This window comes from Corapipo altera, unplaced genomic scaffold (genome assembly GCF_003945725.1).
Source record: "Corapipo altera isolate COAL_440 unplaced genomic scaffold, ASM394572v1 174, whole genome shotgun sequence".
NCBI lineage: Eukaryota > Metazoa > Chordata > Aves > Passeriformes > Pipridae > Corapipo > Corapipo altera.
In genome coordinates, this window is record NW_020885022.1 from 406945 (window position 1) to 418772 (window position 11828).

At 63.2% G+C, this 11828-nt stretch overlaps 1 protein-coding gene across 3 annotated transcripts in view; it reads left to right on the top strand.

The window, feature by feature from the left end:
• PLCD3 (phospholipase C delta 3) overlaps window positions 1-10773 on the top strand; it is a 12173-nt gene extending 1400 nt beyond the window's left edge. Inside the window, exons 2-16 of one of the 3 annotated variants that reach the window (XM_027667895.1) lie at window positions 1582-1743; window positions 2849-3077; window positions 3149-3278; window positions 3766-3991; window positions 4797-4998; window positions 5206-5350; window positions 5425-5577; window positions 5676-5822; window positions 6043-6069; window positions 6611-6770; window positions 7601-7712; window positions 7804-7952; window positions 8519-8654; window positions 9967-10116; window positions 10203-10773. In XM_027667895.1, coding sequence (XP_027523696.1) covers window positions 1582-1743; window positions 2849-3077; window positions 3149-3278; window positions 3766-3991; window positions 4797-4998; window positions 5206-5350; window positions 5425-5577; window positions 5676-5822; window positions 6043-6069; window positions 6611-6770; window positions 7601-7712; window positions 7804-7952; window positions 8519-8654; window positions 9967-10116; window positions 10203-10449 — 2375 coding nt within the window. In that variant the 3' untranslated portion in view covers window positions 10450-10773. Of the gene's footprint in view, window positions 1-1581; window positions 1744-2848; window positions 3078-3148; window positions 3279-3765; window positions 3992-4796; window positions 4999-5205; window positions 5351-5424; window positions 5578-5675; window positions 5823-6042; window positions 6070-6610; window positions 6771-7600; window positions 7716-7801; window positions 7953-8518; window positions 8655-9966; window positions 10117-10202 lie in introns of all 3 variants that reach the window. The other 2 variants (XM_027667896.1, XM_027667897.1) reach the window with 2 other exon arrangements.
• The last annotated feature ends 1055 nt before the right edge of the window (window positions 10774-11828 follow it).

Sequence of the window (11828 nt, forward strand, 5' to 3'; positions counted from 1 at the left end):
CCTGTGTCTGTGTGTCCCTGTGTCCATGTGTCTGTGTGTCCCTGTGTCCATGTGTCTGTGTGTCCCTGTGTCCCCGGGTCTGTGCATCCACACACTTGTGCATTTGTGTACCTTCTTGCCCATGTGTCCTTGCACTGTTGCATCCACCTGTCCCTGCACCTCTGTGTCTATGCATCCCTGTATCCATGTGTCCATATATCCCTGCATCTCTATATCCATGGGTCCATGTATCAGTGCATCCCTATGCTCAGGTGCACCTGTGACTGACCATCTGTGTCCATGCATCCATGCACCTGTGCATCCATTCACTTGAACATTCATGTGTCTGCATGTCCTTGCATCAGTGCATCGATGTACCATACATCCCTGCATCTCTATATCCATGTATCCAGACATCCCTGCATGTCTATATCCATGCATCCATATGTCCATGTATCAGTGCATCCATGTGTCCATGCATCCATGCACCTGTGCCCATGTGTCTGACAATCCCTGTGTCCATCTCTGTGCCCACATACCTGTATCCATGTGTCCATACAGCCAGGTATCCATACATCTGTGCATCCATGTGCTTTGTGCACCCGTGTCCCTGTACCTGCCCCCAGTCCTGCGCCTTGGGCAGGATGTGACCTCACGGGAGGTGGTGGCAGCTGGTGGTCACATCCCCAAGGCCGTGGCCAGCTCGGGATGTTCCCTGTGAGCCCCACAGGGCTCTTTCCCAGCCCAGGAGAGGGATCTCCAGCTGGAGAGGGACACGGCCGCTGGGGCTGTTTGGAGTGGCTGCCAAAACAAAAAAAGGAGGAAATAACCATTCTGTGGACAGATGGAAAAGTCCCGGCCGGGGCATGGGCCCTGAGTCCCCCGAGGCCACCCCGTCATTGTTCCCAGCCTGGGCTCTGCTGCTGGCACCGTCCTGGCGCCCTCCACACGGGATCTGGGCAGCCTGGCTGGGGTTTGGCAGCTGGGCTGTGTCACTGGGCTGTGTCACTGTGTCCCCCCCAGACAGGCACACAGTGCTCCTGCCTGCCCTGTCCCATTCCAACCTGCTCCTGCCCCATCTCCTCATCCCATCATGTCCCATCCTGCCCTTTCTGCCCTGTCCCATCCTGTCCTGTCCTGTCTTGTCATGTTTGTCCTGCCCACCCTGCCCCATCCAGTCCAGTCTGCCCCACCCTGTCCCGTCCAATCTTACCTGTCCCATCCTGTCCCATCTGTACTGTCACATTGTGCCACATATTTCCCATCCCATCACCCTCTCCTGTCCATCTCACCCTGTCCTGTCCCACCCCTCCATCCCATCCCATGCCTGTGCTGTGCCATTCTGTGCCATTGTGTCTGTCCCATCCAATTCCAGCTTGTCCCATCCAATTCCATCCTGTCCCACGGCATCACGTCTGTCCTGTCCCACCTGTCCTGTGCCATGGGACGTGCAGGGGTGTACACATGCAGATGTGCACACAGATGTGCTCTGACCCCCCTCACTCCCACCCCACACCCCAGTACAGCCTGAGAACCTCCAGCACCCCCCAGTACCCCAAACGCCCCCAATGCCCCCCAGCAGCCCATGGTTGGTCCCCACAGGCCTGACAGAGGACGAGGACATCAAGCAGATGCTCCAGGGGTCCCTGCTCCGGAAGGTCCGGGCCAGGGGGGGTTCCCGGGAGCGGCTGTTCCGCCTGCAGGAGGACGGGGTGACCGTGTGCTTCGAGGGACGCTTCGGGCGCACCCGCTCCCCCCAGAGCTGTGAGTGCACTGGGGACCCTCCCCGGGGGCTCGGGGACCCTGGGCCACATCCTGCACAGCCACGAGCTGCAGGGAGGGGCCAGGACCGGCACAGTGTCACAACAATGCCCACAGGGATTCCCACCCATGGACCAGACCCCTGTCCAGGACCTAGATCCCGACCCAGATTCCCACCCAGACCCCCATCCAGGACTCAGACCCCAATCCTGGACCCAGATCCCATTCCAGGACCTAGTCCACAACCAGGACCCGGACTCCCACCCAGAATCCAGACCCCAGCGTGAGACCCAGACCCACTCAGACCCTACCTCAGGACCTGGACCCCCATGCAGGACCCAGACCCATTCCCAGCACCAGAACCCCACCTGCACCCCCACCTTGGACCCAGACCACAGCCCTATTCCCAGATCCCCACCCAAGACTTGGATCCCCACCCAGAACCCAGACCCCACCTGAGTTTCAGACCCCCACCCAGGATCCAGACTCCAGCCCAGGACTTAAACCCCATCTCTATCCCCACCTGGGACCTGGACCCCAGACCCCCACCCAGCACCCGGACCCCAATCCAGGACCCAAACTCCCAACAAGGGCCCAGACCCCAGTCTAGGACCTGCACCCCCAGCCTGGGACCCAGACCATCACCCAAGATATGAACTCCAGTCCAGAACACGGACCCCCACTCCGGACCTGGACCTCAACCCACTGCACCCAGTGCTTCCCAGTGCCTCCCAGTGCCTCCCAGTACACCCCATGCCGAGCCCCCAGAGGCCCCGCCCTTCCCCATCCCCCTTGGGAGGTCCCGTCTCCATCCTGGCCAGACTCTGTCCCCGCTCCCGGCGTCACCCCTCTCCTTCCACCCTCTTGTCTGGGACGGGTGCCCGGCGCTGGCAGCGCCGCGAGGCAGCTCCGTCCCGTGCCCATCCCCGCGGGGACAGCGGCCACCGCCCCTGTCTCGCCTGGGATTAGCGGGTTAAGCCCGACTGCCGGGGGCCGAGCGCTGTCCCCGGGGGTGTCCGTGAGGGGCCGGGGTGTCTCGCCGGGATGTTCGCGGGTGGTGACGCGCCGAGGGAGCGGGTCCATCGCCACCCCCGCGGTGTCCCCGCAGTCTCGGTGACGCACGTCGAGGGGGTGCGCGAGGGACACCAGTCGGAGGGGCTGCGCAAGCACGGGGCCGCCTTCCCCGAGCGCCACTGCTTCACCCTCGTCTTCAAGGGCCGGCGCAAGAACCTGGACCTGGCAGCCCGCAGCGAGGAGCACGCCCGGCACTGGGTGCAGGGGCTCACCAAGCTCATGGGGCGGCTGCAGGCCATGAGCCAGATGGAGAAGCTCGACCAGTATCCTTTGTGGGAGCTCTGGGGGGGCTCGGGGGACAGGTTGTGGTTTGTGATTTCCTTACCCAGTGTAGTTGGATCCACGGGGTCCTGCAGAAAGCGGACAAGAACAAGGACAACAAGATGTCCTTCCAGGAGGTGAAGAACATGCTGAGGATGCTCAACATCGACATGGACAATGTTTATGCCTCCAAACTCTTCAAGGTACTCATCCCGTGGGTCCACCACCCGCTGTCCCTGCTGCTGTCACCACAGGGAATGCTGGCTCCTCCTCTGCCTCCTGCAGAGAACTGACCAACTCCTCACACCCAAAGCCACCCACCACTACCAACGGTTGGGGCCCATCAGGAGCAGGAGCACATGGTGGGGTGGGGTGAGCTGCCACCCCCTCCCCACTGCCCCCAGGGTCCCCAGGGTGTGACATTTCCTCACCATGGGGAGCTGTCCCCAGAGGCATCTCCCAAGGTTCCCTTTCCACCTGGGGAAACTGAGGCACGGAGCTCTGCTCCATCCTGGACTGGAGGGTCTGAGGGCTGTGGGTGGGAGGACAGAGGGGACACACCAGCAGCTGAGACCCCCAAACTCATCACACACTCCAGGCAGGAGAAGGCAGGGGGTTGATGTACCCTCTCCCCACGGGCAGTGGGGTGGACATCATCCCCATGGCTGTCCCCAACCTGTGTCCTGTCAGGAGTGTGACCACTCGGGCAACGAGCGGCTGGAGGGCCGGGAGCTGGAGGAGTTTTGCCGGCGGCTCCTGCGGCGGCCGGAGCTGGAGGAGCTTTTCGGGCGCTACTCGGGCGAGGATCGCGTCCTGTCGGCCGAGGAGCTGCGGGATTTCCTGCGGGACCAGGGCGAGGACTCCAGCCTGCGCCAGGCCCGCGCCATCATCCGCAAACACGAGCTCAACGACAAGGGTAGGGCTGGGCCTGGTGGTGGGACGGGCACTGCTGGAGCTGTGGGAGGTCATGGATGGTGTGGGGATGAGGCTCTGCTTGGTGTGTCACCCCCTCCAAACTGGTATGGGGTCCTCCAAGGCTTGGGTGATTGTCCCCGAGTGTCCCTTCCCAGGGTGTCAGCCATCCACCATGTGGCCCTGCTGGTCCCTGGGGGATGTGGCACTGCAGGGACAGGGGATGTGAAGGTAGCAGGTGGATTTCCATGTCTCCTGGGTGAAGCAGTGCCAGCCCTGGTGGGAATGTGGCACTGCCAAGGATCTCTGTGTCCCTTGGGCCCTACCATGGCAGGTCCAGATGAACATGGCACTAGGAGGACAGGAGACATCAAGGTGGGGATGAAGGACCTCCATGTCTCTTGGGTATCACAGCAGTACCCTCAGGGTAGATGTGGCACTAGCAGGAGGGGGAACATCAGTGTGGAGATGGGACACCAAGGGGACCTCCATGTCTCCTGTGTGCCACGGTGCCAGGACTGGGGTGAACATGGCACTGTGAGGACGGGGGGGGGGGGGGCAGGGAAACTCCACACCTCATATGTGCCACCGTGCCAGGTCCAGGGGGAATGTGGCACTGGCAGGACGAGTGACATCAGGATGGAGATGGGACACTCAAGGGAATTTAGGTATTCCCTGGGTTTCACAGTCCCAGGTTTGGGGTGAACATGGCAGTGCTGGAACATCCCAGTGGGGACAGTCCCCAGGGTGCCACCCTGCCAGGCTTAGGGTTAGGTGCCCTTTGTGACAGCCACCACCGTGCCCCACAGCCAGGCAGCAGGACCTGATGATGCTGGACGGCTTCATGATGTACCTGCTGTCGGCTGCCGGCGACATCCTCAACCAGGAGCACACCAGGGTGCACCAGGACATGAGCCAGCCCCTGAGCCACTACTTCATCTCCTCCTCCCACAACACCTACCTGACCCGCACCCAGATCGGCGGCACCAGCAGCACCGAGGCCTACGCCAAGTGGGTGTCCCCGGCCCCAAGTGGGTGTCCCCGGCCCCAAGTGGGTGTCCCTGGCCCCAAATGGGTGTCCCTGGCCCCAAGTGGGTGTCCCTGGCCCCAAATGGGTGTCCCTGGCCCCAAATGGGTGTCCCTGGCCCATGGGGTTCCCAGGGGGTCCCGTGGCCCGAGGGGGACAGGGGGACTCAGCTGGTGGTGCTGTGGTGGCAGGGCACTGAGGGCAGGGTGCCGCTGCGTGGAGCTGGACTGCTGGGAGGGCTCTGATGGAGAACCTGTCGTGTACCATGGCCACACCCTCACCTCCAAAATCCTCTTCCGTGACGTCATCGAGAGCATCCGCAGGGCGGCCTTCGAGGTGAGGCAGGTGCTGGGAGCACTGGGAAGGTGCTGGGCACCGAGTGCTGAGCACTGTCCATCCCCTGTGCCCAGAGATCACCCTACCCCGTCATCCTGTCCCTGGAGAACCACTGTGGGCTGGAGCAGCAGGCCACCATGGCCCGGCACATGAAGGCCATCCTGGGGGACCTGCTGTTGACGCAGCCGCTGCAGGGGCAGGACCCCCGTGATCTCCCCTCCCCGGAGGTAAAGCCACCTCCCTACCCATGTCCTCATGTCCCCTCTGAGCCCTGAGCTTGGCCTATGTCCCCTCTGAGCCCTGAGTTCGGTCCTTCCTCCCACAGCAGCTGAAGGAAAAGATCCTGGTGAAGGGCAAGAAGCTGCCAGAGCCATGGCAGGAGCCTCGGGGAGTCACCTGCCTCCTGGACCCAGAGGAGGAGGAAGAGGAAGAGGAAGAGGAGGAGAAGATGCAGGACAGAAGCAACCGGCGGGTAAGGGGCTCTCCCAGGGCTGTGGTGCCGGGGGACCACGACATCATGGTGGTGCTGGAGGATCTTGGAGTCCTGGTGGTCCTGATGGATCACAGCATGCCAGTGCTACTGGGGGGCCATGGAGTCGTGGTGGTCCTGGAGTGTGCCAGCAGTGCTGGGCACTGGGGTGGGTGAGCACAGCCAGCACACCCCACTGCAGCCCCGCTCTCTCCTCTTCCAGTCGCTGCAGGAGATCAAACCTCTGCAGGTGGGTTGTGGGATGGAACTGGGGGGTGATGGGTTGGGTGCCGTGGGGGTGGTGAGTGGCCCAGCAGAGGGGACTGATACTGGGGACTCCTCAGCTCTGCCTCCGTCTTCCCATTGGGCTGGGTACTCCATTTCTAAAGTTTCTGATGCTTCAGGGTCTCCCTCACCTCAAGTTCTCCATCATGTTGGATTGTCCCTCACTTTGGGGGCTCCATCACCTGCAGGGTGATCCCTCGGGGTCTCCATCACCTTGGAGAGGGGTTCTCCATTGCCTCAGTTCTCCATCACCTCAGGGGTCTCTGTCACCTCTCTCCATCATCTCGGGGTGCCCATCACTTCGGGGTCTCCATCCCCTTGTGCTCTCCATGACCTCTCAACATGCTTGGTTTGTCCATCAGCCCACGGCCCATCATTCCATTGCCTCAGGTTCTCCATCCCTTCGAGGGCTCTCAGACTCTCAGGGTGGTGGGGTCTGCAGACCCTTGGGCAGGGGGGTGGCCCCCAGAGCCAGGGTGGCCCTGACCCCACGGTGGCTCCCGCAGGCCAAGGATGCACTGCAGGTGTCCCCGGAGCTGTCGGCCCTGGTGGTTTATTGCCAGGCTGTGCCCTTCCCCGGGCTGGCCCAGGCCCTGCGCCACCCCCAGCCCTGCCACATGTCCTCCTTCAGCGAGAGGAAGGCACGGAAGCTCATCAAGGAGGCGGGTGAGGGTGATGGGATGGGGACAGGGATGGAGACAGGGAGGGGGTAGGGATAGGGACAGAGTGGTTCCCTGCCCCTAATGTCACTGGGATGCAGGATGGGCTCTGTCACCAGAGTGGGTCCAGGGGTGGTGATTAGCTGGACACGCTGGCCTTGGTTGGGTTGCTCTAGACTGGTGGGACTGGGGTCTGCTGGTAGAGTCTGGGGCCAGAGGGTCACAGGACTAGGATCAGTGTCTGGGATCAGGGTTTAGGATGTGGCATCTGGGTCCAGGGTGAGATCTGGGGCTGGGATTAAGATCTGGGTCACAGTCCAGGGACTGAGGTCTGGGGTCAAAGTCTGGGGTTGGAGGTCAGGGTCCAGGGTAGAGATCTAAGGTCAGGGTCTGGAGTCCAGGGCTGAGATTAAGATCTGAGTCAGTGTTCAAGATCTGGGGTCCAGGGTTAATGTCCGGGGTCAGGGTCTGGGATCTAGAGTTGGGATTAGGATGTGGGTCAGTGTCCAGGGTTTTGGTTTCGAGTCTGATGGATCAGGGTATGGGGTCAGGGTGTGGGGTCAGAGTCAAGGTCCAGGATCAAGGTCTGGCATCTAAAGCCAAGGTGTGGGGCCAAGGCCTGGGATCTTGGGCTCAGATTAAGGTCTAGGTCAGCATCCAGGGGCTGAGAACTGGGATCAGGGTCTGGGCTCCAAGTTCAAGGTCCAGGGTTGGGGGCTGAACCGCAGGGCCTGGTTTTGGGGTCCACGCAGCTGGGCAGGCTCTGTCCCTGTCCCTGGGCACACAGGGGGCCCCACACCAGCCCCATGGGCCCCGCTCAGCCCTGTCCCTCCCCAGGCCCGGCGCTGGTCCGGTACAACGCCCGGCAGCTGAGCCGGGTGTACCCGCTGGGGCTGAAGATGAACTCGGCCAACTACAACCCCCAGGAGATGTGGAACGCCGGCTGCCAGCTGGGTGAGACCCCCCAGCCCCCTGGGGCACCTGGCACCCCCCCCCCGGCGGTCACCCCCCCCCGCCCCCCCCCCCCCCCCCCCCCCCGGTGCCCCCCAACTCCACAGCTCCGGGATACGAGATGGACCTGAACACCGGGCGCTTCCTGGGCAACGGGGGCTGTGGGTACGTCCTGAAGCCCCCCTGCCTGCGCAGCCCCCCCGGGGAGGGGTCCCGGCGCCTGGAGCTGCACATCAGGGTGAGGGCACCCCACGACCCCCGGGTGGGTGCCACCCGTGGCCCTACTGGGTGACTCCCATGACATTCCAATGCCTGGCTGCTATTCCCAGGTGACACCAACCCTGCTCCCAACCAGGTGCCACCCACGTCTCTTCCGGGTGACACCAACCCCAGGCAGCCGCCACCCATGTCCCCTCAGGATGATGCCAACCCTGTGGCCAGCCAGGTGCCACCTGCACACCTTCTCCTTGGGTGCCACCAACCTCTCTTCCCCTGAGGACACTGACCCTGTCCTCAGATCTGTTTGGGTACCACCCATGTCCCTTCTCCTGGGGGCATCAACCCTGTCCCTGCACCCAGACATGTGCCACCCATGTCCCTTCTCCTGGGTGGCACCAACTCTGTCCCCAAATCCAGCTGGTATCACCCTTCTACCAGGTGGCATCAACCACCTCCCTCCTCTTCGCACCAGTCCCAACCAAGTGCCACCCACATCCCTCTCCTGGGGACACCAGCCCTGTCCCCACAGCCCTGTCCCCCCAGGGCCCCCGCAGTGCCCCTGGTGCCCCATCCCCCTGTCCCCAGGTGATCACGGCGCAGCAGCTGCCCAAGCTGAACAGGGACAAGGGCAGCTCCATCGTGGATCCCTTCGTGCGCGTGGAGGTCCACGGGGTGCCAGCCGACTGCGCCCGGCAACAGACCCGGCACAAGCTCAACAATGGTCAGTCTGGGGGCCATCCCAGGGCACCCGATCTCCAGGGGCATCCCAGGGCCCCCAGTCCTTGGGGCACCCTGATCCCCAGGACACCTCAGGTCACCCAGAGGCACCACAGGGAACCCTGACCCCTGGGGACACCCCAGGGCACCCAAACCCCAGGGATGTCTCAGGTGCCCCCTGATCCCCAGGGGGGGACAGTCCCTTGGGCACCCCCCCAGCACCCACCCCCAGCTGCACTGGTGCCCAGGACGTCCCAGTTCCCCCAGTGCCCCCCAGTGCTCTGTCCCCAGCACAGCCTGATCCCCAGCACTGGCAGGGTCCCAGCATGTCCCATCCTCACCAGTGCTGCTCCCTTCTGGCCTCCAGTGTACCCAGCCCAAGCCCAGTATGATACCCGTCCTCCCCAGTATAGCCCATCACAGCCCCAGTATGACTCCCATTCTCCCAGTATAGCCCAGCCCAGCTCCAATAGGACTCCCAGTCCCCCAGTATAGCCCAGACTGATCGCAGGAGGACTCCTGTTCCCCCAGTATAGCACAGCCTGGCCCCAGTGGTACTGCCATTCCCCCAGTATAGCCCACCATGGACCCAGTATGACCCCCATTCCCCCAGTATAACCTAGCCGGACCCCAGTATGACCCCTATTCCCCCAGCATAGCCCATCATAGTCCCAGTATGACCATCATTCCCTCAGTATGATCCCATCCCTCCAGTCCACCATGGCCCCTGTATGACCACTCTGCTCCCAGTATGGTCCAGTCCAGCACCCCTTTCCCCCACTACGACCACTATTCCCCCAGTATATCCCACTGCAGCCACAGTATGACCCCTATTCCCCCAGTATAGCCCAGTCTAGCACCAGTATGATCCCTATTCCTCCAGTATGACCCCTACTCCCCCAGTACATCCCACTGCAGCCACAACACGATCCCCATTCCCCCAGTATGACCCATTTCCCTGGTATACCCCACCGTGGCCACAGCAGGACCCCCATTCTCCCAGTATAGCCCAGTCTAGCACCAGCATGACCCCCAACCCCCAGCATACCTCCTCACAGCCCCAGCATGACCTCTTTTCCCCAGTATACCCCACCGCAGCCCCAGTATGACCTCCATTCTCCCAGTATAGCCCAGTCCAACATAACCCCCTTTTCCCCAGTACACCCCACCGCAGCCCCAGTATCACTCCTGCTGCCCCAGTTCCCCCCTGCCCTGTGCAGGGTGCCAGCCGAGCCAGTGCCAGGGTGGGTCTGGGTGGTCCCTGGGGGCGGGGGGTGGCCCCGGCGGCCCCGCCTAGCCCCGTCCCGGTGCCGCAGGGTTCAACCCGCGCTGGGAGGAGACGCTGCGGTTCCGGGTGGGGGTCCCCGAGCTGGCCCTGCTCCGCTTCGTGGTGGAGGACTACGACAGCACCTCCTGCAACGACTTCGTGGGGCAGTTCACGCTGCCCCTGCCCAGCCTGCGCACAGGTGGGGGGATGGGGAGCCACCCCCGCTGCCCCCCGGGGGTGGGGACGGTCCCCCTGCCCCGCGCTGAGCCCCCTCTGTGTCCCCAGGGTACCGGCACATCCACCTGCTCTCCAAGGACGGCGCGTCCCTGTCCCCGGCCACGCTCTTCGTGCACGTCCAGTGCAGGAGCCTGTGAGGTCCCTGGGAGGTCCCTGGGAGGTCCCTGGGAGGTCCCCGTGGGACGGGGGACGTCGTGTCCCCCCGTGGGGGGCAACGTGCTCCTCTGGGGGGTGGGCACCCTCCTGCTCCCTGTGTGGGGACAGCCCGGGGACACTGCTGCCCTGCCTGTGGTGACAGCACCCAAGGGGCTGGGGGACCCCCTCCATAGTGCCCATAGTGCCACCTCGTCTGCTGGTGCCCTACTCCTTCCCTCCCTGTCCCTGTGACAGCCAGGATGGGGTGAAAACCCCACAGGGGTGACAGCAACCCCCCAGTGTCACCAGCCCTGGCCATGCTTGATGCCAGCTGCAAGGACGGTGCCACCACCACGAGGTCCCCCAGGGGATCCTGCCACCCAGGGGACACTGTGCCCGGCTGGGGACACACCCCCATCCCCTGCCCTGGCACACATTTATACCCTGGGGTCAAGCCAGTCAATAAAGGTTTTATTTTAACAGAGCCTGTCCCGCTGTCCCTGTCACCCCCCAGGGCCTGTTGTGGGGGGATAAGGGCTGAGCCCACCCCCAAACCAGCACTGTCCCAGGGAGCTGCCAAGCACCCATGGGTGCTGCACCCATGGAAGCTGGGAGGGAACAGCCCTCAAATCTGCCCCGGGGGCAAGGGGAGGGTCCCACTGGGTGCCCCCCACCCACACCCAGCCTCCCCCAGCGCAGCAGGGACACCAGGGGGGACACAGAGGTACTTGCATAGGTGACACAGGACCCCGAGCAGGGGGATGTGATGGCGCTGCAGGGGGGGATGTGATGGGCTCCTGGTCCCCACTGGGGCCCTGCAGGTCCAGGCTGGGGTGGGCAGAGACCCTGGGGGTCCGTGGAGCCACAGGGTGTGACAGGGACACACGGGGACAGGGAGGTGTGGGAGTGCATAGACGGGGGGTCTTGGCCTTGGTGTGCAGCTTTGGAAACCTTTGGCTGGGAGGGCAGGAGCATCTTGGAGCGCTGGGTGGACACAGTTCATGACATGGCAGGAGGCTGTCCAGGCGCTCCTTTCCCAAAGTATCTCGATGGAATGAAGGTTTTCCATGAGAGAAAAACTTTTCCTTTATCTTGGTAGATTCCACAGCACAAGATGACGAGCTGGGAGCTGGTGGAGGCACCAGGGTGGCTGGGGAGCCTGAAGGCCCGGGGTGATGCCGGTGGCATGTATCCATATTTCCATGCTTCCAGAGAAAAGCAGCTGAGGCAGCGGTGATGGAGCATCTCCTGGTGCCCACAGCCCCAGCGTTACAGGGAAGGAGCCCCAGGAGTCTGAGCAGAGCAGGGTGTACCAGAGCTGAGTCCCCCTGGATCCTCAGGGGCTGCTGCCCCTCAGTTCAGCACTCGCCCCGTTGCAGGGTTGGAGTCTCCATGTCTGGGAGGAGATGGGACAAGGCATCACTTGCACAAATAGCCCTTAGGAAGGAATTCCGCTGTGCTCCCGAGCCCGCAGGGAGGGAACCAGTTGAACGGAGGAGGGAGCAAACTGGGGGCAAAGAGCCGAGCAGGGGAGAGCCC